General features: G+C 42.2%; 4 protein-coding genes across 5 annotated transcripts in view; 2 read left to right on the plus strand and 2 right to left on the minus strand.

Moving 5' to 3' along the window:
- Window positions 1-505: 505 nt before the first annotated feature.
- Window positions 506-3,036, minus strand: mrpl44 (mitochondrial ribosomal protein L44; the record flags this gene model as incomplete). Its single annotated transcript, XM_084466309.1, has 4 exons — window positions 506-1,128; window positions 1,571-1,749; window positions 2,030-2,498; window positions 2,861-3,036. 4 exons carry the CDS (start codon window positions 3,034-3,036, stop codon window positions 957-959), a joined length of 996 nt encoding a protein of 331 aa, XP_084322435.1. The 3' UTR covers window positions 506-956.
- Window positions 3,037-4,734: 1,698 nt separating this feature from the next.
- Window positions 4,735-9,222, plus strand: LOC311341529 (uncharacterized protein; the record flags this gene model as incomplete). Its single annotated transcript, XM_084466359.1, has 3 exons — window positions 4,735-4,760; window positions 7,130-8,124; window positions 8,219-9,222. The coding sequence occupies 3 exons, from the start codon at window positions 4,735-4,737 to the stop codon at window positions 9,220-9,222; spliced, it is 2,025 nt and encodes a 674-aa protein (XP_084322485.1).
- Window positions 9,223-10,141: 919 nt separating this feature from the next.
- Window positions 10,142-15,134, minus strand: mffa (mitochondrial fission factor a). Of its 2 annotated transcripts, XM_084466818.1 has the most exons (8): window positions 14,989-15,134; window positions 14,133-14,353; window positions 13,710-13,882; window positions 13,361-13,455; window positions 12,436-12,600; window positions 11,456-11,512; window positions 10,664-10,748; window positions 10,142-10,422 (listed from the first exon to the last, which is right to left on the minus strand). In XM_084466818.1, exons 2-8 carry the CDS (start codon window positions 14,347-14,349, stop codon window positions 10,291-10,293), a joined length of 924 nt encoding a protein of 307 aa, XP_084322944.1. In that variant the 5' UTR covers window positions 14,350-14,353; window positions 14,989-15,134; the 3' UTR covers window positions 10,142-10,290. The 2 variants fall into 2 exon arrangements, with proteins under 2 accessions (XP_084322944.1, XP_084322945.1); XM_084466819.1 differs by lacking the exon at window positions 11,456-11,512 and having other exon boundaries at window positions 10,144-10,422.
- A 4,556-nt stretch (window positions 15,135-19,690) lies between these two features.
- The window catches only part of egfem1 (EGF-like and EMI domain containing 1), a gene marked incomplete at both ends in the record, with an annotated part of 52,623 nt that continues 48,819 nt past the window's right edge, over window positions 19,691-23,494 (plus strand). The window contains 5 exon segments of the mRNA XM_084466360.1: window positions 19,691-19,770; window positions 19,899-20,009; window positions 21,940-22,041; window positions 22,860-22,994; window positions 23,372-23,481. Coding sequence (XP_084322486.1) covers window positions 19,691-19,770; window positions 19,899-20,009; window positions 21,940-22,041; window positions 22,860-22,994; window positions 23,372-23,481 — 538 coding nt within the window.

Below are 23,494 nucleotides of genomic sequence, written 5' to 3' on the forward strand. Positions count from 1 at the left end.
CTGTCAAGGCGGCCTTCCGTTTGAGGCGTGTAGTCAAGTGGGTGGGGGGTCCGCACAGTGCTCAAACGTTATTTTAGGCAAAATAGCACCCCCTAGCGACTAGCCTTTTATATTGCAAAATGAACTACTTTCGGTTAAGCCAAAGCAATGACAGGTAGATGGTATTTTAGTTGCAAACGTTACTATTTTCGTCTTCTCTATACAAAACCATTCTTCCAAATCAGACTTTTCGTAATAGCGAGAATAATAGCCAAATAAGGCTCGGTGTAGGCCCATTTATTGAAAACTGGAAAATGTTTTATTGGGTATTAATTGGGATATGATTGTGATAAAACCAGCTTTCACATAGACAGTCTGTCTGGATAGGTACATAACCTGGGCTTTCCAGTAAAATCGGTATCTGTGTTGAAACATAAATAATGCTGTACATGGCCAGTCCACTTTAAAAAGCTAAATACAAGGATGAATGGTGCTATGCTGATTAATCATACAAAGCTGAACAAAATCATTATACAGATTGTTTATTTTAGATTAACAAAATAAGACCCATGACAAGCATACATATTTACAAGGCAGAGTCACCAAAACATTTATTATCTTGTGGTATGGTCCAAAACACAATGCATAACTATCCAGTGGTTACCGCAGAATATGACCAGCCCACTCCGAAACAGATGGCTTTTGAGCTTCAACATAGCTTGAAACAAGTCTATGTATAAAAGTCGATCACCCTCCTTGGCATGAAGACATGAACATTCCTGTGGTCACAAGACAAACCCATTGACAACATAGTTTCCGACAGGATTTTGGTCACAAAGAACATTGCTTTTGTTTACCCCTTCCAATCAAGTATGAAATTTGATGGTTGCATCTTACGGTATATCTTAACGAACAGACGATGCTCTACCACCATTTGAGTTACTCTCTGCTCCCTGCCATGTACACATTTCCCTTGATTAGTTGCTGGCAACATATTGTACAGGTTTGTGTTGCCGTTTCATTGTGGAAAAGTCTGATGGCCTGCGGTTCTCGGTGAAGCCATAGAGATCACGCAGAGCTACGCGAGCGGCCTCTTCCTCTGCAGCGATGACTGTGTCTCCTGGACCCTGAGCCAAAAGCTTCTTATCGCTGATTTCATGTAAATATAGGCAGAGAAAGCAGAACAGAAGAGAGAATATCAACATATGGTAAAACAAAACAAACAGTCCTGTTGAGTTTGAGGATGCAAAACATTACATCAGAGGACAACTTGGATAACACATGGTCCCTCAAACGTATGTAATACAAAACATATGAATTGCACATAACAAAGAACATGAAACAAATGTTGCAATTTTTTATGTGACCACATTTTTGATCCTAACATCTGAATCCAGACATATCCGCCCATAATATCCAGTTTCCATTGTACCACACTTAAAGTTAACAGGCAGTCTGTTGGTGTAATCCAAAAATGTATCATCAAATATGCCTTAAGAATCCATTTAGATATCAGGGTACCTACCCCAAGTCTTTTATGTACAAAAGGGAAAGCGAGAGAGAGAGAGATTAATGCAACATGTTTACACACCTGTAAAGTCCAACAAAGTAGAGTGGGAGAACCGTGCTGGCCCCAGCCGACCTAATGAGACGGGGCTCTGGGGCAGACATGTTCTTTTGGGCCAGTTCCTCCATCAGCAGACCCATGGGATTCACCACTGTCCACATATCAAACAGGTCTTTCCCGATCAGCTGAGTGACAAGAAAGTCCTGGAAAATAATATAAGATCGGGTATAAAATACATCATCATGGTTAATTTTACTATCCCAGCTTAAATAGTGGCGATTGTCAGAAATACTAGTACTACAGTAATACAGTACTACTTCCTCTGGTCTACACATGGGATCCGTTGTAGAGAATAATTTTTTGGAAAAAGCATAATGAAAAAGTATTTTACAAAAATGTTGTTAAAGTGCTTCTGATAGAGAACATAGTGATAGTTCAACAGATATAATTGAAAAACCAACTTCTGTGTTCAGGTCAGCTCACCCTTAGGAAGAACCCTGCTCTTTCTGCTCCGCTGCTTTCCAGTAACGCTCCGATCACAGCCATGAGTGTGGATTGTAGTACATCATCAGGAATTGGGAACTCGGCACTCATGGTGAGGTCTTCAATACCAAGGTTTCTTGCTACATGGCACACCACTGTTGAACAGGTAAGGTACGCCACGACAGCCGCTACCCCATCACTGTGCAGGCGGGGAAAGCTGGCCCGACACCAATCGTTCAGGAAACTAGTGGTAAAATCTGACCCCTGTGAGCGTAGCTCAATGTTGCCTTTTAAGACAAGAGCTATTGTTTCAGAGTCCATTCCCAAGTCCTGCCTTCTCTTTTGCTCTGATTCAATGTAACATGGATTGACAAACGCAGTCTTCAGCAGCTCCAAGGAAAAGTTCTCATGAAGACGGCAGGTGAATGCTTGCACTTCAGCATGGTAATCCCAGTTAGGATTTTGGGATCTGGAAAGCAGTTGTAAATTGAAATAATTATTATAGGGTACATGCTTTTCAAACTAATAACAATAAAAATAACAAAATAATAATAATAACAATTTTACTGGAATTAGAAGTATGAGTAGTTAGTAGAATGCGATTTTTATATTGAATTGAGAATTAAATCCATCAATATCTAGCTACGTTTGGTTCAATAGACAGATCAGAGCAAGGTGATTGCTGGGTTTACAGTCAAACGCAACACCAGTATACTCGTATTGAATTAAGTAATTACGTCCCAACACTTCCTCCATTCATACATAGGCTATTTCCTCCATTAAATGGCCTTGAGATGCTCTCTAATTCCCAACTTTTCAAGCTAATGTTACCTTGGCTTTGGCGGAGGAGTCCCTTCTATCTTTCGCTTTCTTTCCATAGTATAGGTATAGGATTTCATCCATCGTTTCTTTTCTCGAATCTGTGTAAATGTGGTGGTTCTGCAAACAGTTCGGTAATGTATTCCTAAGGTTAGCACACCACGATTTACTATATACCCCGACGCCATGTTGGATGTGACTGACAGGGAACACAGCTCGCAGCAACGGCCGAACGAGAACAGCCCGAGCCGAGTAAACCCGAAGCTTCTTCTTCTTCGTTTCCGAGTCCTTTAATGGCAACTAACCAATCGTTACTTCCACCAACTGGACTGGAGACTGGATCATGACAGTATCCTCAAAAATTAATACAAAAATAATTTCAATTAAATACAAATACAAATGATATGTGTCTGTATATATATATATATATATATATATATATATATATATATATATATATATATATATATATATATATATATATATATATATATATATATATATATATAAACGTTGATTATCTCAATTAAAATTGACTTTCCTAATAGACCCTGTCGGGAAAAAAAATGATATTACCTCTTTCTGTATGAATGTCCCCGTTTCCAATTTTATGCAGGGTGTGAGTGACCCCCATGTGTCTATTCTGAACCTGTTTATAATAGCCTACTATCTTCTTTGATTTTTGCCCTTATTCCTTCCAGCATCAACATGATTTTGGATTCTAAGTAGTCAGCCTACTTCACTAGTCATACTCTTGCAATATATTTATTAGCAAAACCACTGGCTAATTACAAGCACCCCATTGTTTCTTTGTACCGTTAGGCTACTTCTATTAGTAACCCTCATTATACAACCTGCTGATTTGAATGATGTAATGCCATAATTCCCCAGAATAAATTGCCTGCCAGATAAGGACACAATTTTTTACATTTAGTTTATACAAAAATTACTGATGGAACTGCTTGTGTATTTTATTTGAGAAAGAAATGGACAAAAAACATAACTGTATTCACATAGAATATTATAGCAAAATGAATAAAAATGTCCTTTCTCCTGCATGTGCACCTTCTGTCTTTGTTCTGAATCAGCCTCTGTGCATAAAGTAACATAGTTCTTTACACAAGTGTGGTCGGTTGGAGTTTCAGAGCGTTGTGAGGCCTCCATGTGACTTCTGCAGGCAATACTTCAGGAAGTCCTGTACGTTTTCCAACTGCATGATTACATCAGACAAGACATCAACATCTGAGCAGTTGTTACTCATGGCTTTGAGACGCTCCAGCTCTTCATGCAACCTCTTTCTGTTCCTAATTGTAGCCATTTCAGATGTCTATAAAAAGAAAAATGTTAATCATGACAATCACTAATAATCAATCATTAATATACTTCAAAAGCATTTTCTTTCAACTTCCCACTAAGATTTTCAAAGTTTGACATACATACATACCATTGTGCTTTTTGCACCATCAGAATGTATTGGTTGATCCTTGTTTGAAGGTTGTGGATCACTATCCCACTTGCCTGCGAGATAAGGTCCATTGAGGTAAGAAGATGGCAGTTTGTCCCAGCCCCATTCGGGATGGTGCAGGAACACGGCAAAGAAATGCTTACACAGGATATGTGTTTGAATGTAAGCATGGCAGCTACATGAAGGTGACGAGGTAGTTGTCCCAAGATCCACAGTGCACCATGTAACGGGGTCCGATTCTTTGACTTTAAAAACTCCCTGTTCAATGTTGATGGGTCTGACCCAGCTTTCCCCAATCTCTTCTGCTTTCTTCATGTTCACAAGGCAGAGTTTGGCAGTGGCTTCTGGAATGTTTTGTAAGAACTGTGGCACCTGTGGATGATAACTTCTGTACTCTTCACTCCTGCTGTACTGTGTAAACATGTATTCCTGCCACCGTTCTGGCAGGTAATGGTTGATTAAAGTATCCACAACGCTGCTTATCATCTTCTTGTCTCGGTTCTCCTTTTTCAGAAAATGGTGTTTGAAGAATGAGTTTAGTGATTCCACTCCATTGTTAGTGTCCACCGCTAGATGGTATACATTGTCCCTGTAGGCCCTAGCCCACTTCTCAGGAGTAGAGCCATTTGGTCTCCAACCAAGCTTTGACGTTAAGTTTCTCCCACAGTGCTGAGGATTTTAACCTTTCTAAAGACGTTATTGTAATGCGTTTCCTCCGTCTGCCCAGGAGGCGCTGTAGCGATGTTACGAAGCAGTCAAATTAGTTGCTCGCCTTCTTCTCTTGAAAGACCATGCTTGGCGTTTTGGATCCACCGAGTCAAGGCCTGCTCCCTGTAGAAGTCACACAGGTACACTGAGGAGTTTGGAAAGGCACTGCACAGTGCACTACACTCAACTTCACTGTCACCTGCCATCCAGAAATGTGGTTTCCAGGAGGGTTTCCGCCTTGCCTCCTTGATGTAGGCCACCTGATAGTGCAGGATAAAGAACCTTGCTATGACAACGTAGCCACCGTTTGTTAGCACACACAAGGTATAGAGCCGGTCATAGTTTATGTTCTTGTATGTTGCATCAAGCAGGCAGATTGCATTACCAAGTGCATCATTACATCTTGCTGCCATTTTTCTTGGGGGATCAACAGCAAACTTTCCTCATAGACTTCATAGTCTGCAACTGTTTTCTCATCAGCAGCATGAGATGAGTCATCCTGCTCCAATGCGCTGGTCTGTCTGATATCTCTCGTGTTCATTTGCCCTGTGGAGGATGCTCTTCTGTAAGGCCGGAAATATTGCCGTCTTTTCTCCATTGTCTGAGTTTATGGCTGAGGTTCACCTGATCCATTGTGGTCTGTCTTTGCTTCACTTTTTTTGTTGGGCACACACAATGTGATCCTTGATATCTTTCGATTTGGGGTAATATGTCAGGTCTGATATGTTGACATTTTATCATTCAAATATTGCTTCAGTATGGCTTGGATTTCCATGCTGTTGGTCATGCCTTTTTCTGCCAGCTCTTCAATCATCATGGTCAGCTGTGGATGAATGGTTTGTGCAGTATCTGAACAGCATTCTTGGTTATGGTTTGTGTGGGCATCATCTAAAGGGAGTTCAACGTAATATCTCTCTTCTCTTATCACATTTTTCACTTCTTTGAGTGCCTCAAGTAAATGTAGTTTAATCCTGCTACATTCTGTGGATTGGTATTTCTTGCTGTCCGTCTTATATTGAGGGAATCTGTGGATCTGTTTAATAACTAGTTTTTCTTCACAGCGCTTCTTTGTCGTCATTCGTCTTTTTTTGTTTGTTGGCTCGTAGTCATGCCCTGCTGACGATGTCCCACTTTCTCCCCTCTCACTTTTCTTTTTATGTTTTCTTCCAGGTCCCAACTGACATTCAAGGATTTTGCAGCCCCGCAGAACAAAAGGGACCCCATCCCACTGGACATGTGGACTGCTGGACTTACTGAATATATTGGCTCACAAACAATATTTTTCCGTTGGGCTCCATTGCATGGTTGTGGACGTTCTTATACAGAAGTTTGTTTTTGTGTTGGCACGTTTGTAAACTTCTAGTACCTGTTGAAGGCTGGCCTCAGAAGTGACATATCCATACATGTAATGTTGGTTTCTGCTGAAGCCCTCCAACAATGTCTGCCTGTACAGTTAGGTCATACAGTACAATTTAGTAGGCGAATGTACCCCGTCTCTGAATATATGTATAAACATATTATTGTTGTTAAATGTGGCATTCATCAATCCAGACACTAAGACAACGCAACGTAGCATTTGCATTCAAGTCTCATAACTTAATAACGAGCATGCAATTTCGACTGTATGTGAAATCCACTCGCTAGCCTACAAGATATCATATATGCATGAATCATAAACGTTTTTTTCTAACCATGAAAAAGGGGTTACGATTTACCTGCTTACCACAGGACATAAACACCACATAGATTGGAAATAGCGGTGTATTGGTTCAAAACCCCCCACAGGGTTCATTCAACGCTGTACTGTACACTGCTCGGGCTCTCTCTCTACGCCATGGGCGTAGAGAATGTATTCGTTTCGAATGTATTCGAATATATTCAATGTATTCGTTGCCAGTTGTGTCCCCGCTGTGTTCCATATTAATGTGTCCCCACTACCGCTAGGTGTGTCACTGTAAAACATTTCCGACCCAAAACCAAGTAGGGTCCGGCTGGGTAGCTGTACAACGTTGCCATGGAAACGAATAAAGGCGTTTACTAACAGTTCAACTGCTGAACACTTACGCGACATTACTTTATAGCTTAGCGATCAAGTACATTTTTTTCAGAAATAGTACTTTCATACTTATCCGACTATTATCCGAATATTATCCGACTATGCATCCCGCCGAGATCCATGAAAAGACGATAAACGATATGAACATAAACGGGATTAAAACGGGAGATGCCAATACATTGGACTCCTCTATTCAAAACAAACATAACGATGCAAATGATCAAACAACTTCAGCCGCATCACATCTGGACAAACAACAGAAATATACTGGACCAAGAATGACCAAGAAGTTTTTAAGGGATCACTGCAAGGAAAACAAGCTTTATGTCACACCTTACCTGAATGACACTTTGTACTTGCATTTTAAAGGTTTTTCCACCATAGAGAATTTGGATGATTATACAGGACTAAAGTGCCTCTGGCTGGAGAGCAATGGGCTGCGACAAATTGCGAACCTGGAGGCCCAGACTGAGCTCCGCAGCTTGTTCCTGCAGCAGAACCTTATCTACAAGCTAGAAAACCTTGGATCCCTTGAAAAACTCTGCACACTCAATGTCTCCAACAACTATATCCAGACTATAGAGAATATAGCCTGTTTACCAGAGCTGGGCTCACTTCAGATTGCCCATAATAAGCTGGAAACGATGGGGGACATAGAGCACCTGAGAGAGTGTCTTTCTGTCAGCGTTCTGGACATGTCCCACAACTTGCTAAGTGACCCCGAGATCCTTGCTGTGCTTGAGAGCATGCCAAAATTGCGCGTGTTAAACCTGATGGGGAACAATGTGGTGAAGAAAATCCAAAATTACAGAAGGACCCTGATTGTGCGTCTCAGACTACTCACTTACCTGGACGACCGGCCTGTGTTCCCCAAAGACAGGGCATGTGCAGAGGCGTGGGCAGTCGGGGGGCTAGATGCTGAGCGCAAAGAAAGGGAAATGTGGGAAACACGAGAGAGAAAGAAGATACAGGATAGTGTGGATGCCATCGCAACGATCCGGGACAAGGCCATTGAGAGACGTCGCCTCAGAGAGATGCAGGAGAAAGGTAAACCGTCTCAGTCTACAACACATACTTAAAACAGATGGTTAATGTCATGTGTCTTTCAAGATCACTGATTCTTTATTGTTGCACATTCTAGGTCAGGCTGAGGATTCCCCAAAGGTGGAACCTCAGAGCTCCTGTGATGAGCATGAGACGACGATTGCTTGCTCCTCACACGGACAGAAGATTGAGGCCTTTGTGCAGGACAGTCTGGAAGCCCACAAGGAATTCCTACAAAGCCAGAGAGAACCAGTCGAGCTGGCAGACAAACAAAAGTTATGCAAAGATCTTGAGACTGAACAACCTGACGAAGGTTTGATGATAGAAAAGCAAGAAGGCGATTACTACAGCCCAGAGGAGATGCAGAAGAATATTGAGGAGGATCTAGACAGTGAGGAAAGTCCAGAGAGGTCAGACATTGAGGCGGAAGAGAGAGTGAGTGGAGTCACCGGGCTGTCAGATGAAGGGCATCTACAAGATGAACCCGATATCGGGATAGACAAGCCACAGAGGACCCATTTGGAAAAGAAGCCAACAGCCATGAATGGCCATGAAACCAAGGAATACCGTAGAGAGCAGGGGGACTGGAAGCAGCCTGATCCTCTGCCCCCGATGGCTCCCTCTGATCCAGCTGACATGGCACTGATGATGACCCCTGGTGGTCCTGGGCCTCTGGTGACAGACCTGGAGGAGGTGGAGCCTCTTGAGACCATTCGCCTGCAGTCACACCAGCCGCTGTGCATGGCTGACCTGCCGGATCTGGAGGATATGGACACTGAAGATAAGGACATCACAGGCTTCCTCGTCTTCCAGGAAGGAACCAGACCAAAAATACAAGTGATATCAGGTTATGATGATGACAATTTGACACAATGTCAACATGAGGCGGCCACGGCTTTTGAGGCAACGTCAAGCCCAGGCTTGTTGTTCAGAAAGAGTGATCACAACACATTGATTGATGACTACAAGAAGGGTGTGGCCATGGTGGATCCAGGAGCTGAAGATGCTACTATGCCAGTGATATTCAAATCACTTGAAGGGTCCATTCCAAACCAAAATTCCAAAAGTCCACCCAACCATTTGATTGAGGAACTTGACTGAGACTTTCAGATCAAGTTTTCTTTTCATTTACACAATATACAATGTGTGGTTAGTGTCCAATTGTTAACCACTGTAAAAAAACAACATCATTTCTAGTAATGATTAGGCTCGCTATATTTATACATGACTTCAGAGCGTATTTCGTTTTTAGTTTAATTTAATATTTACCCATTTTTTCATAGCTTACCTTTAGTATCTACCAAACTGACATTGGTGATTGCAAACTGTATACTGTGTGAGATTACAAACATTAATTTCTGTTTTGAAGGATATCTTTGGAATAAAAACAAACAAACTGTTTCATGTTACCAGCCTGTTTTTATGAGTACCAGCCTTTTATTTAAATAAATATACAATTATCAGCATTATTATGCAGGTCTCAGTTTTCAGAATAGTCATGCCAAGCTTCATAGGTGGTCCTTACAGGTGTTCTTTATATTTTACAACAGAATATAAGACGTGCATTCAATTTTGGGTATAAACAATATTTGAACTATACAGTCTTGTTTTACCACAGAGCAATCTAATGCAATAAATCTATCCTTACATTCCTATTATTCAACTACTGCTGTAATTCCACAGTTTGTCTACGTTGACCCATTTCTTCAGAACACTTCCGTTGCCTTCAGGACATCTTAAAAGTGGCAACAGGCATGGACAACAAGCAGTCAGCATCATTGGCTATAGGAATGGCACAATGTGTTTTATATAGACCACATAAGAGATGATATGGTTAAGAAACAAATAAGTAAAAAATAAAAGTGGACATGTATACAGTAAAGAAATCAAGTACATTCTATTGGCACACACACGCCTGTAAGCGAATCAAGTGCAGCAAACATGACACACATTTCTGACACTAAGAATAAGAGAGGGTTCTCTCTCTCTCTCTCTCTCTCTCTCTCTCTCTCTCTCTCTCTCTCTCTTCTCTCTCTCTCTCTCTCTCTCTCTCTCTCTCTCTCTCTCTCTCTCTCTCTCTCTCTCTCTCTCTCTCTCTCTCTCTCTCTCTCTCTCTCTCTCTCTCTCTCTCTCTCTCTCTCTCTCTCTCTCTGTACCAAGGAAGGGCGGTTAGCGACGAAACCACACCCAGCTGTTGATGAGCCAAAATGCCACAGTGATTGAGTAGAGGATCATCTCTCGTTTTGTTCGTTCCTTGTTCTCCTCCTCCAGAAGCTGCAGCCTCCGGTTTAGTTTAATGATCTATCAGTGCGTGGAGACACACAGAGTTCCTTTCAAACATGTGGTAGAACATGCAAACTCCCAAACACTGAAAATAGATGGGGTCAGGATAGTGTGCTGGATAGGATGTTCAACTTCCAGTCACAAAGTACCTGTAGGCATCTGAGAGCCCCGAGACGCCTAACCCCTACATGCTCTGTATTGGCCTATATCTGCAATGGTAGAAAAATAATAATGATTTTTTTTTTTTTGGAAAACTGACCTGACGACGAAGTGTTGCTGCATCAACGACAGCCATGTCATCAGAACCCGCATCGAGAGTGCTATCAAGTGTAGCTAATACAAGCCTGGGAACAGAAACAGATAAAAGAAAATCAAAGAAAGAAAATTCAAAACAGCATATGTATTTATTTTTCACAGCATTAAATATGTAAGGGATAATGTATAGAACGCCGGTCATTATCGGGAAAATAAGCCCCAACAGTGCAAACCGGACACCGACGTGAAGCGGAGGTGTCTTGCTTCGCCCTAAAGGGGCTTATTTCCCGATAATGACCGGCGACGTTCCCGCGATTATCCCGCTTATTACACGGCTACTTGCCAAAACGAAAAAATAACTTCACACGGTGTGTCTTTTACAATTTTGTTACCAGCATTCGTAGTGTTGATCAACAGAGAAATAGTCGACCAAAGATGTTGACGTTGCTTAGCAACCGAATCCTCTGGGGTTGACAAGTTACCGGACTACTTGCGGAGTGATACGAAAGACGTGAAAATCCACTTTCCTCATTATATGCTTAGCAATGGTCATTATTGAAAAATAATTCACCACTGGAAGTCGGGAAGGCCCATGCAAGTGAACGGAGCATTCCACAGCATTGAGAAGAGCCATGTAATAAAGCATAATAAAACACTACAACCACTTTTGGATTCATGGCTTTCCTTATCATGATGAGGATGATGATAAGGACTAACAGAAAGGTGAAGGAAAAGAAAAAAAGAAATAGAAAAGTGGAAAGTAAGCTACAGGAGTCTCTGTACCAGGTGCAGTTACCTAGACTCATGCAGGGGGTTGGAGCTTGATGCCGACCCCCCTCGCAGTGATGGTTTGCTAAAGAGAAGGACATAAGAGGGAAAGGAGAAAGGGGAAAATAAGGGATAGAGCAGAAGACAGGAGATAGAGCAGAAGACATGCAGGAGGTTTACCTTTTTGAAAGATTCCACAAACAGATAAAGGCCAACTACGGCTGGAGCTCAGAAGAAATGCCTGTATTGTTATTTGTGGTAGTTACTTTTGTCTTATAGCTTCAAATAATGATCAAAGTACCTCAATTTAGATAACAGTGTTGTGGCGATGCATTTTTCTGTATTCAAAAATATGTAAAGCTAAAAATAAATAATGTTTTCAGTAGCTTGGGGCATTAAAAAAAAAAAATAGATATATTGTTATCAAATATAAGCAATAAGCCTGCAATTATCCTCTAGGGTAGATTTTAGGGGTGGGAAAAAAATAATAGATTCTTCGATGCATCGCGATTCTTTCTATAACGATTCCGTCTGGATGCAGAAAAATGAATAATCTGAAACAAATTAAATTAAAAAAATATATATATATATTATTATATATTTTTTGTTTTGTTGCATCGAGATGCAGCGATAATAGTTTTAGAATCAAATAGTTGACCTCTGAATTGGAATCGAATCGTGAGGTGCCATAGATTCCCACCCCTAGCAGATTTGGGGTAAATTTTACCCAAGAACATTGTACACCCAGACTAACTGGTGGCACCAAAAGACAGTAACCACATTGTCTTTAGATCTAGAATTCAATGCCACACAAGTCATTATAAATCTAAGGCAATTTCTGTTTCTGGCTATTTTCAAATCTATAGCTATAAGCCTTAATCAACTATATCCACTGAAAGAATGTCCCATAAAAATGATGACTTCAGAACTAATATGCTAGTAACGTTAGCCAGACAGATGGGCTCAGCTAGCTTGGGTCTCCAGTCAGGGTGATTGATCTGTGGTCACCTGCTCTGGTTCTCGTCCAGGACCTCCAGGACCTGCTGGTAGGCCCGGCGTGTGGTGGTTTGGATGAAAGACAGAACACCGCTAGTGCTGTACAGGTTCTGTTGGTCCTCAGCGGCAGTGAGGGGGGGGCAGGTGCGAACAGGGACAAGGAGAGATTGGGTTGCACTACCGGTGTGCGGGTCGTCATGCCACAGGGAAGACGCAGAGGCGGGAGTGGGTACGTGGGGTTGGGAAAAGAAGTAAAGAAAAAGGTAGGGAAGGGAGAGAGGATGAAAGAAAAGAGACAGTCTTCGAGTTTAGAACTATACAATTGCTGGCCACCCAGTGTATAGAAACAGTGCTGTACATAGGGATCCACCAACCAAGAGCAATGCTCAATGACAAGGCCAATAGCAATGGAGGAGGAGCAGGTGAAATGAGAGATCAGGCACAAGCAGAGTTGTATCCTTGATTAACTCTCCAAAGACATGATACTAAACCAGAGACAATGAGCTGAGAGAGAGAAAAGCTTGGCCACGGTGTAGAATGTACACATTTTCAGATTTTTTTCTGTCAGAAATTGTTAACTTACTATCCTAAATATTCACCAAGTTATTCAGGAGAGAAAAGTGATATTGTACTATAGAGAGGTAAACTTAAGATGAATTAATTATTTAATGATTGGAATTTCAAGATATGTGTAGGAACAAGGATTAGCAAAGTTATTTCATAACCAGTATGACATTGATTGGCTAAACTAATTTGCATGCAAGGTTGGACATTGCACCGATACTTGAACACAACACACAGAACCAAACAAGCAAACCAAAACAGAATTGACCAAGGAAATTGGAAATGACAAACAATCGCACACAGATGGCGATGAGACAAGCAGGAAAGAATGATCCCAGCAGTCTACTCGTTCGATGTAAGAGAAGACACTCACGAGGAATCGTTTCTGGTCAGCTGGCTGCTTTGGCGGTTTGCTGTGTTCTCACTTGCCGAGCGCTCCCGTCGTAGTCGCCCCTGGGGCCTTAACTGCTGAAACAAACCACACTACTTTGAGCAGAGTGAAACCCTTAGTTATACATGATGTGCAACTAACTTTTGACAGAATTTTTAGAAATCTCAAGTTGTGAATGAAAGTGATTTATAGGCCTCCTCCTGTGAATGATAATTTAATTGTTGAATAACCTCAAAACAAAAATATATTCTAAATTAAAAGTTGAAAAATTATTTATTTTCAATGTATTATGAAGACACAATGCTACTTTGTTATTCGCAGAGTCCCTTACTTCTTCACTGGGTGGTGCTTGAGATGAACTCCTCTCCAGCTCCATGAAGTCCAGAGGCCTATCGTTGAGAGTGAGGACTCTAGGCGGGGTCTTCAGTGATAGAGCCTCCAGTGGTGTAGACTGAATGAGGTCCAGGTCTCTGGGTCTGGAGTACTGGTGATCATCCTCGTCACCTTATGGAACACACGGGGGGAACACGTTTTAATACATTATTTAAGAATATGTCTTTACTGTTTGCTTGATAATGATCGTCAGATGATCAAGGGATCTTTGCTTTCTCTTTCTAAACTGAGTTATTCGACATTCATCATAGGCTTTTATCCGGTGTGTGTCGACAGCTCAAAAAATATAATCAAATAAAGTAACAGCAAAAGACAAAGTTCAGGATTGTTAGTGTAGATTGTGTCGTGAAAATTGACCAACCTGCGATCACAATTCTCTCTGGAACTTGCATCATGGCACTACTATGAGAGTACTCATGCAGGCCAGTGCCCTGGTTCTCAGAAGAGTAGGGGGCCACTTTGAGCATCTCAGGGATTCGCATCTGTTGGCTGATCCCCTCTGTGTACTCTAGTTCATAATGGATACGGTTCATCTCCGCCATCTCTGCCGTGGGGGAGGGGAATGCTGCTCCGTTCATTTGGCTGTTAAATAAAAGACAAGAGAAATCTTCACTTGCTTGTATCGTTGATGGTAATCAATCGAAAAGGATAGGTCCAGTCACATAAATTGTCCTGCTGAATAATACATTGTACAACTAGCCAGGCTTTTACAGGATTAAATGTAATTTTACCCTCTGAAAATGTTTTTTTTCGACTGGTTATACATAATGTCTAATGGACTCTATGAGTCATGATGCTCTGTACATTTGTCTTTCCTTTTCAAAATTTTGCATTGTATTTTAAAGTCGCCAATACTGTCCAAATATTATGAGGTCGTATGATTGCAACTAAGGGACTCTAGCCTTTCAGTTGATGCTCTGTAGCAGCCAATCTGACTCGAAATCCTTGAGAAATTGTTCAAATAGTTTGCATGTGGTAATGCATGCTAAATAAATGGATAATCAAAACATTGTTAATTACTAGCTGCTAACACGTGAATGGGATTCATACTTTAAATTGAAAAGCAAGTATTAGTCCCAGATAACTTATATTATTGAGTTATTGCTTCAATGTGCTAGTTTGACCAAATGGGTACTAATATGGAGATGAAAAGGATGGCTAGCCAGCCTTTTAGCGCCATTTCAAAGCTAGCCAAATAAATAAAGCGTGTTTCTTACCCTTTGGTTTGCAGCTAAATCAATTTCAAGAGAAATACGTATTGCTTGACCGCTCCGACAGAATACTTCCTTATTGTCGTTATAGATAACGAAAAAACAAAAGCTATGCTGGTCTTTGCATCTCCTTCTGTTTATGTCTGTCCTCCTCTGAACCAATCCCAAAACAGGAACCGCAACGAACCGAAAGCAGGAAGTTCCGTTATGCAAATCAGCTTCAGCGCCTAAAACAAAAGTCCAACGCAGGATGCCGACATTAAATATAAAATACATGTGTAATCCAGTACAATTCTTGTTCATTGTTTATTGGTAGAAATATGCAAGATAATTTATCATATTGTAATCATAATGTTAGTATGTCTACAAATACTTAACACCTGTAACCAAACATCAAGATGCTGGTTCAGATCGTTTTCTCAGTTATAACAATCAAGTAACTTTAGATGTATTTTGATGGGAAAAAATAACCTAAATGGACATTACATTATGAATATAGTCAACTCTGGGCCCAAATCTAATAAACACAACACACCACACATTCAAGAGGGTGAAGATGACCCTCGAGCCCCCCTATCAGTCTGCGGAGAACACTCTGCCACAGCCGGACGGCGAGGACACACATATCACACAGAAAGACAACACAACCTGGAGGCTCAGGGACAAGAGAACCCTCGATAACCCACACAAAGGCTAGCACACACACCTGGCCATGAAAGATACTATAAGTTTCTCATGCACCAAATCACGGGAGCTCTTCTGAAGCAGAACTTCCACGGAGGCGAAGCTCTAGGCGACCTCAGCGCTGTTAGGGGACGTAGAATATTCGATCTCTCACGCTTTATGAATCTGTATTACCTTTGCTACTTTACTCAATAAATCCGAGGCCCTCGTGCTGATAGACTTAGTACCTCTCCGTCTCATTTTATCTGGTCAAGTAACTAGGCAGACTGTTTTTCCCAACAAATTGGTGACCCCGACGTGATTTTACTACTACTGGGAAAACGACTGAGGACGGAGAGGGGCACGCCCCGGGACCCCGGAGCACCACCGATTCCGGCAGTCTCACCTCGGGCGCCCAAACAAAAGGTAGGCAGAACCCGTTGATAAAATCTGAATTCTGCATAGTTATATAGGAACCACATTAGGAGATGAGACTGACGGGACGGTTTTTTACGGGGGGCATCCCGCGGGGATAAGGCTGAGTGCAACGTAGAGTTAACCTGTAAAAACCCGATTGACCCTAGACGCGTGACGCACGAATACTGGCTCGCTGCATGGTGAAATAATACCCTCGAGGCCTAGGACCTATAATGATCGAGCATAGTGATACAATACTCTCGATGGTCGGAGTAGGGCCTGTAATAATCGAGCATGGTGATACAATACTCTCGATGGCCAAGATGAGATCTATTAGATAAGGCTCGCCGCATGGTAAATAGGAATGGCCGCCGACAGTGTCCACGTGTGCGCTAGAGAAGGAGGCGAGAGAGCGAGAGGCGTGAGAATGTGGGAGCGTGCACAGGAGAGACTGAGAGCGAGCGTGTGTGTGTGCATGCGTGCGGGGGTGTGTGTGGTGCGTGTGTGTGTGTGTGTGACTGTGTGTGAGGGCCCGTGTGAGTGTGTTGGACTGGGGGTCATGGACCCGAGACACAGTTGGGAACTGTGGGTATAATCAAGAACGTAGGTGATAGCGTCTGGGTGGTGCATAACAGAGGGCACTACCAGAAAAGATACTATTGGTCGGGATAAGACGTTGCTTTGAGTCCTACGTGTCAAAACTGTTAATCATATTGTGCGGCCTGGTTTGCAAAGGAAAATTTCTTGTGCGAATAACCCCCTGCTCTGCGCGCAACGCTTGCTCGCTTACGCGCCACCCCCCCCCCCCCCCCCCCTCCCGTCTTTTCCCCGTCCGCCATTTTTGTAGTTTCCCTGTCCGCCATTTTTGTAGTTTCCCCGTCCGCCATATTTGTAGTTTCCCCGTCCGCCATATTTGTAGTTTCCCCGTCCGCCATATTTGTAGTCCCCCATTTGTAGAAGGTCGCGAGGACAGTAGAGATAAGAGGGGAATGCAGCCTGTGTGGGAGTCACAGGGAGACAGACAGAGAGATTCAGAGGTTATCATCTATACTCCATAACATGAACAATTAGCATTTAAAGTTGTCCATAGCATGCACACCGCGTGTCCACAGAAGTCCAGGGGTCAACCAGCGCTGGGGACTCTTTTTAAGAGTTCAGGGAAAATCCTCTCTCACCAATCTGAGCAGAAGGACCCGCCCTAAAAGGACTCGGGGACGGCGGAGTCAATGCACAGTTCAACAGACCTGACAAGGTTTAAGTACAAAAAAGACAGCACAAATAGAAAAATTAAAAATTCCTGAGGGATTACGGTAATAATAGACATTATATTAAAATTGATCATAATCTAGACAGAGAAAGGCCGGGTAGTAGGCCTCATCAGGGCCACTGAGATAAGGGAGGTTACTCCCCTGCGCAGAGTGTTGGAACACACAAGGTGGTTCTGAAAGCATATTTCAGATGAAACAATAGAGTTAAGAAGGAAATGGTCTTTACTATAACTAATTACAATTACATTTGTGTCAACTAAATTGTAAAAGATGTTCTGATATTCACATTATGGCTAAAAGGGAATACATATCAGTCATACAAAATAATAATGTTACTGCAATTGAAGTTAAGAGTGTTGTTATTAACCAAGTGATTTAACCTAAAAGAATACGGATAAACAATAGGTGTCATGCTTGAAAGTTAATGTTATTATTTACACTGGAAAGGATAATTGAAAAAAATATGGATATTATAAGGATAAGAATGAATAAAAATACATAAAATAAAACTTAATCTTAAAAACCTGTACAAGTAGGACAATTAGATGGATTATGGATTGGACGGATTAGCACTACATCTGCTGGGAAGGGATCTAATGTACAAGCTAGGTTCTCAATTTACATTCGGAAGTAATGGGTTTACCTTTCAAATGCCACTACTACTGCTGTTACGCTTTCATAACATGTTAACATTTGATAACATTTTACTTCTTACTCCAACAGAAAGTTACTTTCTGATTGGCTCCATCATCCGCCCACTTACACACACAGGGTAACCGCCCTGATGTGTCTCCATTATACACACACTTGGCTGCATGAGTAGCTGGGGCTGAGGACTCTGTCTCCATCCCTCCACTTCGCAATCTATTCCACCTAATGGGTGGAAATTTATTGTATCCCAGGCACGGCATCCTGCAGTAAGCCAGTATGGAAGGCTGGTTAGCCAACGACGGGTAAGATCCCACCTTGAAACCAGGGACAACCTAAGGCAGGCACAGTCACGATTACTTGGCAGAGTCACTGTGAGCATTGACTCATTCGATCGGGAAGTGACGAGCTGCAACCATCATAGGAAGAGCCGGGTGGGGTGAAGGGTGGAGGAGGAACAGGAGTCAGATATGTTGGCTCAGGCAGCGGAAGTGGTGGACTTAGAATGAGACATGTTGCGTTTTCGTTTATAAAATGGTATATACTAACTCAAGTTACGTTTTCGGTTTAGTGCATAACTTTGTTAATTTCGGGAACAGTTTGGTTTCGGGCGGCTGATGGTAAACCCCACTAATATTGACCTTTGGTTTTGGATATACTGGCTTTGATTTCCCTTCCCACTAGATAGGTTTCATTTAAAGGTTGTTAAGGTTAGGGACTTCAAAGTTGATGACATTTTTGGGTTTGCTTATCATTGAATAAGCAAGGAGGGAATTTGTGAGAAATTAGAGAAAAGTGTGGATACTGTAAACAAACTTTTGACTTAATTGACTTGTGTAGATGCACTAGCACTAATGAGGTATCACATGCATGCTAATAGAATGATGCATCTAACCCCGCATGAAATGCTTACGGGTCGACCCATGCCTTCACCTATTATTCAAGGCCCCATAAGGGACCTCCATTAGAGCAATAAGAAATATAATTGAGAAAATATGTTTGACCACTAACTGCTGTACATGAGTTTATATTCCAACAATAGAAACACAAGTTCCAGAGCGTGAGGAGGAGCCACATGCAGAGACGCCCGGAGCCGACCAGCCGAGCTAGGATTTGATTTTGATTTGATTTGTTTTGTTGTATTGACACACACTTACAGACACCCATGAAAAGACAAAAGAATACAATTGAGGATTGGAACACAAAAGTCCCAGTCTTATTTCCATTGTGGTCCCCAACAAGAGCAACAGCCACATAATAATGCTGAAGCTGGCGAGCCTCCTCCTGACCCTCTATGGGTTTTGGCAGATAACACAGCCCCGGATAGAGAGAAGAGCAGTCTACGGAAAATATCACACTAGACACAGAATCCATGCATATCACAAGAGTTGAGATCTAATGTGTAACTAGGACTGTGTATAGATTGTGTGGAAGTTTCGTAAAGTATATCTGAAAGGTTTGAAAGTTATTAGGAAAAGTTGTTTGAAGGAGCAGAGACAAGTAGAGAAGTTGAAGGTTAAAGAAATGTACTAGATAAAATGTATGCACGAGAATTTGAGAATGTTTTGGCAGATCCCACTGGCCCAAGGATGAATCCAGAGCAAGGATGAAACCAAACTCCAGAGGGGTCGGTGTCCAGAGCACTGGCAGGGTTACAGGCCCTCGAGAAGGAGAGACACCGACCCCCTCCCTACTCCGAAGCGGTGCCCCTCATGCCCCTGATGGATTTCCCTGACCAGTTTGACCAGGTTGGTCAAGAAGGACACCTGGGAACCGCGACCCTTGGCTATGGGTACGACCTCCCCTACCCACAGCTTCACGTCCCCGCCCCTCCCCCTACCTGTGAAGTGCTAGTAACCTCTCCAGGTGGGCATTCCCCATTCCCAGTCCCCGCCCCACCCCCTCCCCCTACCTGTGAAGTGCTAGTAACCTCTCCAGGAGGGTGGCCCCACTTCCCGTCCCCGGCTACAGTACCGCCCCCTCCTCCCACCTGATGCAGCCACGCCACTCGGACCAGGGATCTGCGTTCCGGTACCAGGGGCTGCGGCCCGTTCCTTTAGGGCTTGAGGGCACCCCTGGCTGTATTTGCTTCAATTGCTGTATAGCCTACAACCCGGTTAAGGTAGAATGCCATTTTTTGCAATAATATTCCCCGCTGTATTGCTCATGCTCACCAGGATAACGCCCTGCCAGGGCCATTGAATAAACGGGTCTTTTTAATTAGTATGGGGGTGCTACCTCCCATACTCCCATGTGCATCCCTGGCAGGGGCTAATGAAGGATGTTCCCGCTTGCTTTTTATCTTATTTTTCTATAGATGAAGGTGCTGAAAGGAGGATACGTGATGATAGATAGCCTCGTATTCTGCTGTTGGTTTGTTTGTTTGCCCCACCGGGCCGCTAGGAGGGATTGATTTGATTTATCTTTCGATTTTAACTACTTTGACTCGATTTATCTTTTTAATGACTTTGACATTAGACTTAAAAAAAAAAAAAAAAGATTTGTATTTTGATTTCCTTAATTGTTTTGGTTTAATTCCATAATCTCAATTTCTTGCTTAATCACATGTTCTGTTTTTACCTTGCCTTCCGTGTCATTGTGCAAAGGGATACTGCAATGTAAGGCCGGGGTGGATGCCACCCCCTAGGAGGGGTGTGTATGGCATACTCATGTCCGAAGCATGAGTAGCGTTTCTCCCACGTGGTTCCCCATACACCCGGCCAAGCGAGATATTAGGATCCCATGCTCATGGTTGCTTATTTTTATGGTCAAGTTTGTCGTCTTTCTGATGTTATTGATGATGCTACAATGATACGTCAAGCGCTGAGGTCCAACCCCTCGTGTCCCTAGTAAGTGAAGCCGTCTAGCGACGGGTTGAGGGGGACAGCTGTTTTTATTTTTTATTTTTTATTTTTTGTTGTATGGTCGAGTTTGTCGTTATTTTTAAGTGAAAGTCGTCTGACGACGACTTGAGGGGGATATGATGGGAAAAAATAACCTAAATGGACATTACATTATGAATATAGTCAACTCTGGGCCCAAATCTAATAAACACAACACACCACACATTCAAGAGGGTGAAGATGACCCTCGAGCCCCCCTATCAGTCTGCGGAGAACACTCTGCCACAGCCGGACGGCGAGGACACACATATCACACAGAAAGACAACACAACCTGGAGGCTCAGGGACAAGAGAACCCTCGATAACCCACACAAAGGCTAGCACACACACCTGGCCATGAAAGATACTATAAGTTTCTCATGCACCAAATCACGGGAGCTCTTCTGAAGCAGAACTTCCACGGAGGCGAAGCTCTAGGCGACCTCAGCGCTGTTAGGGGACGTAGAATATTCGATCTCTCACGCTTTATGAATCTGTATTACCTTTGCTACTTTACTCAATAAATCCGAGGCCCTCGTGCTGATAGACTTTAGTACCTCTCCGTCTCATTTTATCTGGTCAAGTAACTAGGCAGACTGTTTTTCCCAACAATTTCCAAAAATTTTAATACATTTGAACTGGGAATAGGCTAAAAACTTGCGAATGAGTAAAGGAAATTGAGGATAATCAATGTCTAACAGATAAATCAATTTACATATTTGCCTCGCCTTCCAATGAATTCAAACAATTTGGTTATTAATCAAAATATAAATAAGAGTGAGTGTAATAACCCTTTGCTAGCATCCGTTTTTTGTTTGTGTTGCTGTTGACCCCCAAGTGGAGTGGGTGGTGCGTCCCGGGACGTGGGCTTGAAGACTCATTCAAAGGAGGTAAATTGTCATGGAATGGACTAAGTGGACGTTTTGCTTATCTCGCATGTTGAGGAACGGTAAATTCATAGGAACCATGCTTTAAAGAACTGGAAACAACATTTGATTAACTGAGATTTTTCAGGATGTTTAATTTCTAAAGAAAAATACATTATTCGAAAAAACTAAGTTTTCTTTGCCGGGCTTTAGATCGTCGAAACCGGATTATATAATGGTCATAGATATTTTTATTTTGTGTTTTTTATCCGTCACCACACGTATCGCATCATCTTTGGAGCTGCAACCTGGCATGTGAGTGAATATTGTTTTATGATTATTTGCCTATGTTATTTACAAATACAAATGTATCGGATGTAGAATACACCTTAAGATATATGCACGTCTAGAATACGTAGGCCTTAATTAGCTTACTCATTTACTAACATTTTAATTTAGCTTTTGGAAGTCTTTGTCTTTCTCTTCGGTTGATTTCTAACTAATATTAAACACGCAGCAATATGTTAAATTCACCGCTAGAAGTCGCTCTTTCTTGGCTCGTGCAAGTACTATTATGTTTTAAGTAACTTATCGATTTGTTTCCTTTTGCATAGTAGACATTTTATTCATGCTAACATATGACCTAAAATCAGAATTAGGGTGCTGTTGTGTTTGCTTATTATGCAGGTTTATAATTAACACCGGGCTGGTCTATATTGAAGCCAGATGTTCTGAGCCGATGGGTTCCTTTAATGATACGGTATTTTACCGTATAATACGGTATAAGCCTAACTGTAAATAGGTTATTTATGATACATATTTGATATGTGTTTATTTCCTGTTTACATTTCTTATCTCGGTTATTGGGGTTGTGTTATATTCATTCACTCATATGCCTCTATGTCTCTCTCTCTCTCTCTCTCTCTCTCTCTCTCTCTCTCTCTCTCTCTCTCTCTCTCTCTCTCTCTCTCTCTCTCTCTTGCTCTCTCTATCTTTATCTCTCTCTCGCTCTGTCTCAAACACACCACCCTCTCTCTTTTCTATATTGGTCTTACACTCTCTTTACCACTTCCTTTGTGTGTGTGTGTGTGTGTGTGTGTGTGTGTGCGCGCGGTGTGTGTTTTCGGGTGCAGGCCAAATGTGTGCACAGATCAGGAGCTGTCTATGCTGGGGTCCAGCCAACCCTGTGTCCAGGCTTTCACCCGCATGGTCAAGGTGTGGCGGCAGGGCTGCACAGGCCACAGCTGGTGTATGGGCTTTGAGAGGAGGTCAGAGACACTACATGTAAACATCTTAATTTAAACAAAGCCAATATGGCAATAAAACACTTTTATAAAAATAAGATGTATTTTTCAACATTAACATTCCCAGAGTGGCCAGGTATGTGTGTTTTCTTCAGTGGCAACTGGGACGTATATCCTATCCTATCCTTCATGTCACAAAATTGTCTTTATATTCTGTAGTCAATTATTCAAACACAATTAAAAAGATAATCAATGCTATGGAATACATAATACAGACAGATAGAGAAGAGAATAGCTCAGTTTCAACATCATGTGTGTTCTGCAGGACTACATACAGCACAGTTGACAGACAGTGAGAGACAGGAATGGCTCAGTGTACTAACATCATGTGTGTTCTGCAGGACTACATACTACACAGTCTACAGACAGACGTACAACATGGATAGGCGCACCGTCTACAAGTGCTGTCCAGGCTGGAAACAGAAGGATGGAGAGAAGGGCTGTTTGCATAGTGAGTCCTATAT

This window comes from Micromesistius poutassou (assembly GCF_964030765.1).
Source record: "Micromesistius poutassou genome assembly, chromosome: 4".
Classification (NCBI taxonomy): Eukaryota; Metazoa; Chordata; class Actinopteri; order Gadiformes; family Gadidae; genus Micromesistius; species Micromesistius poutassou.

What these genes read in the sequence shown, in the direction of transcription:
- mffa (XM_084466818.1), bottom strand. Translation starts at nt 14,349, where the DNA reads ATGAACGGAGCAGCATTCCCCTCCCCCACGGCAGAGATGGCGGAGATG. An exon ending in AGAGAGAATTGTGATCGCAG is followed by an intron (nt 13,883 to 14,132) that starts GTTGGTCAATTT and finishes GTGTTCCATAAG; the next exon opens with GTGACGAGGATGATCACCAG. An exon ending in CAGCAACACTTCGTCGTCAG is followed by an intron (nt 10,423 to 10,663) that starts GTCAGTTTTCCA and finishes ACGCACTGATAG; the next exon opens with ATCATTAAACTAAACCGGAG.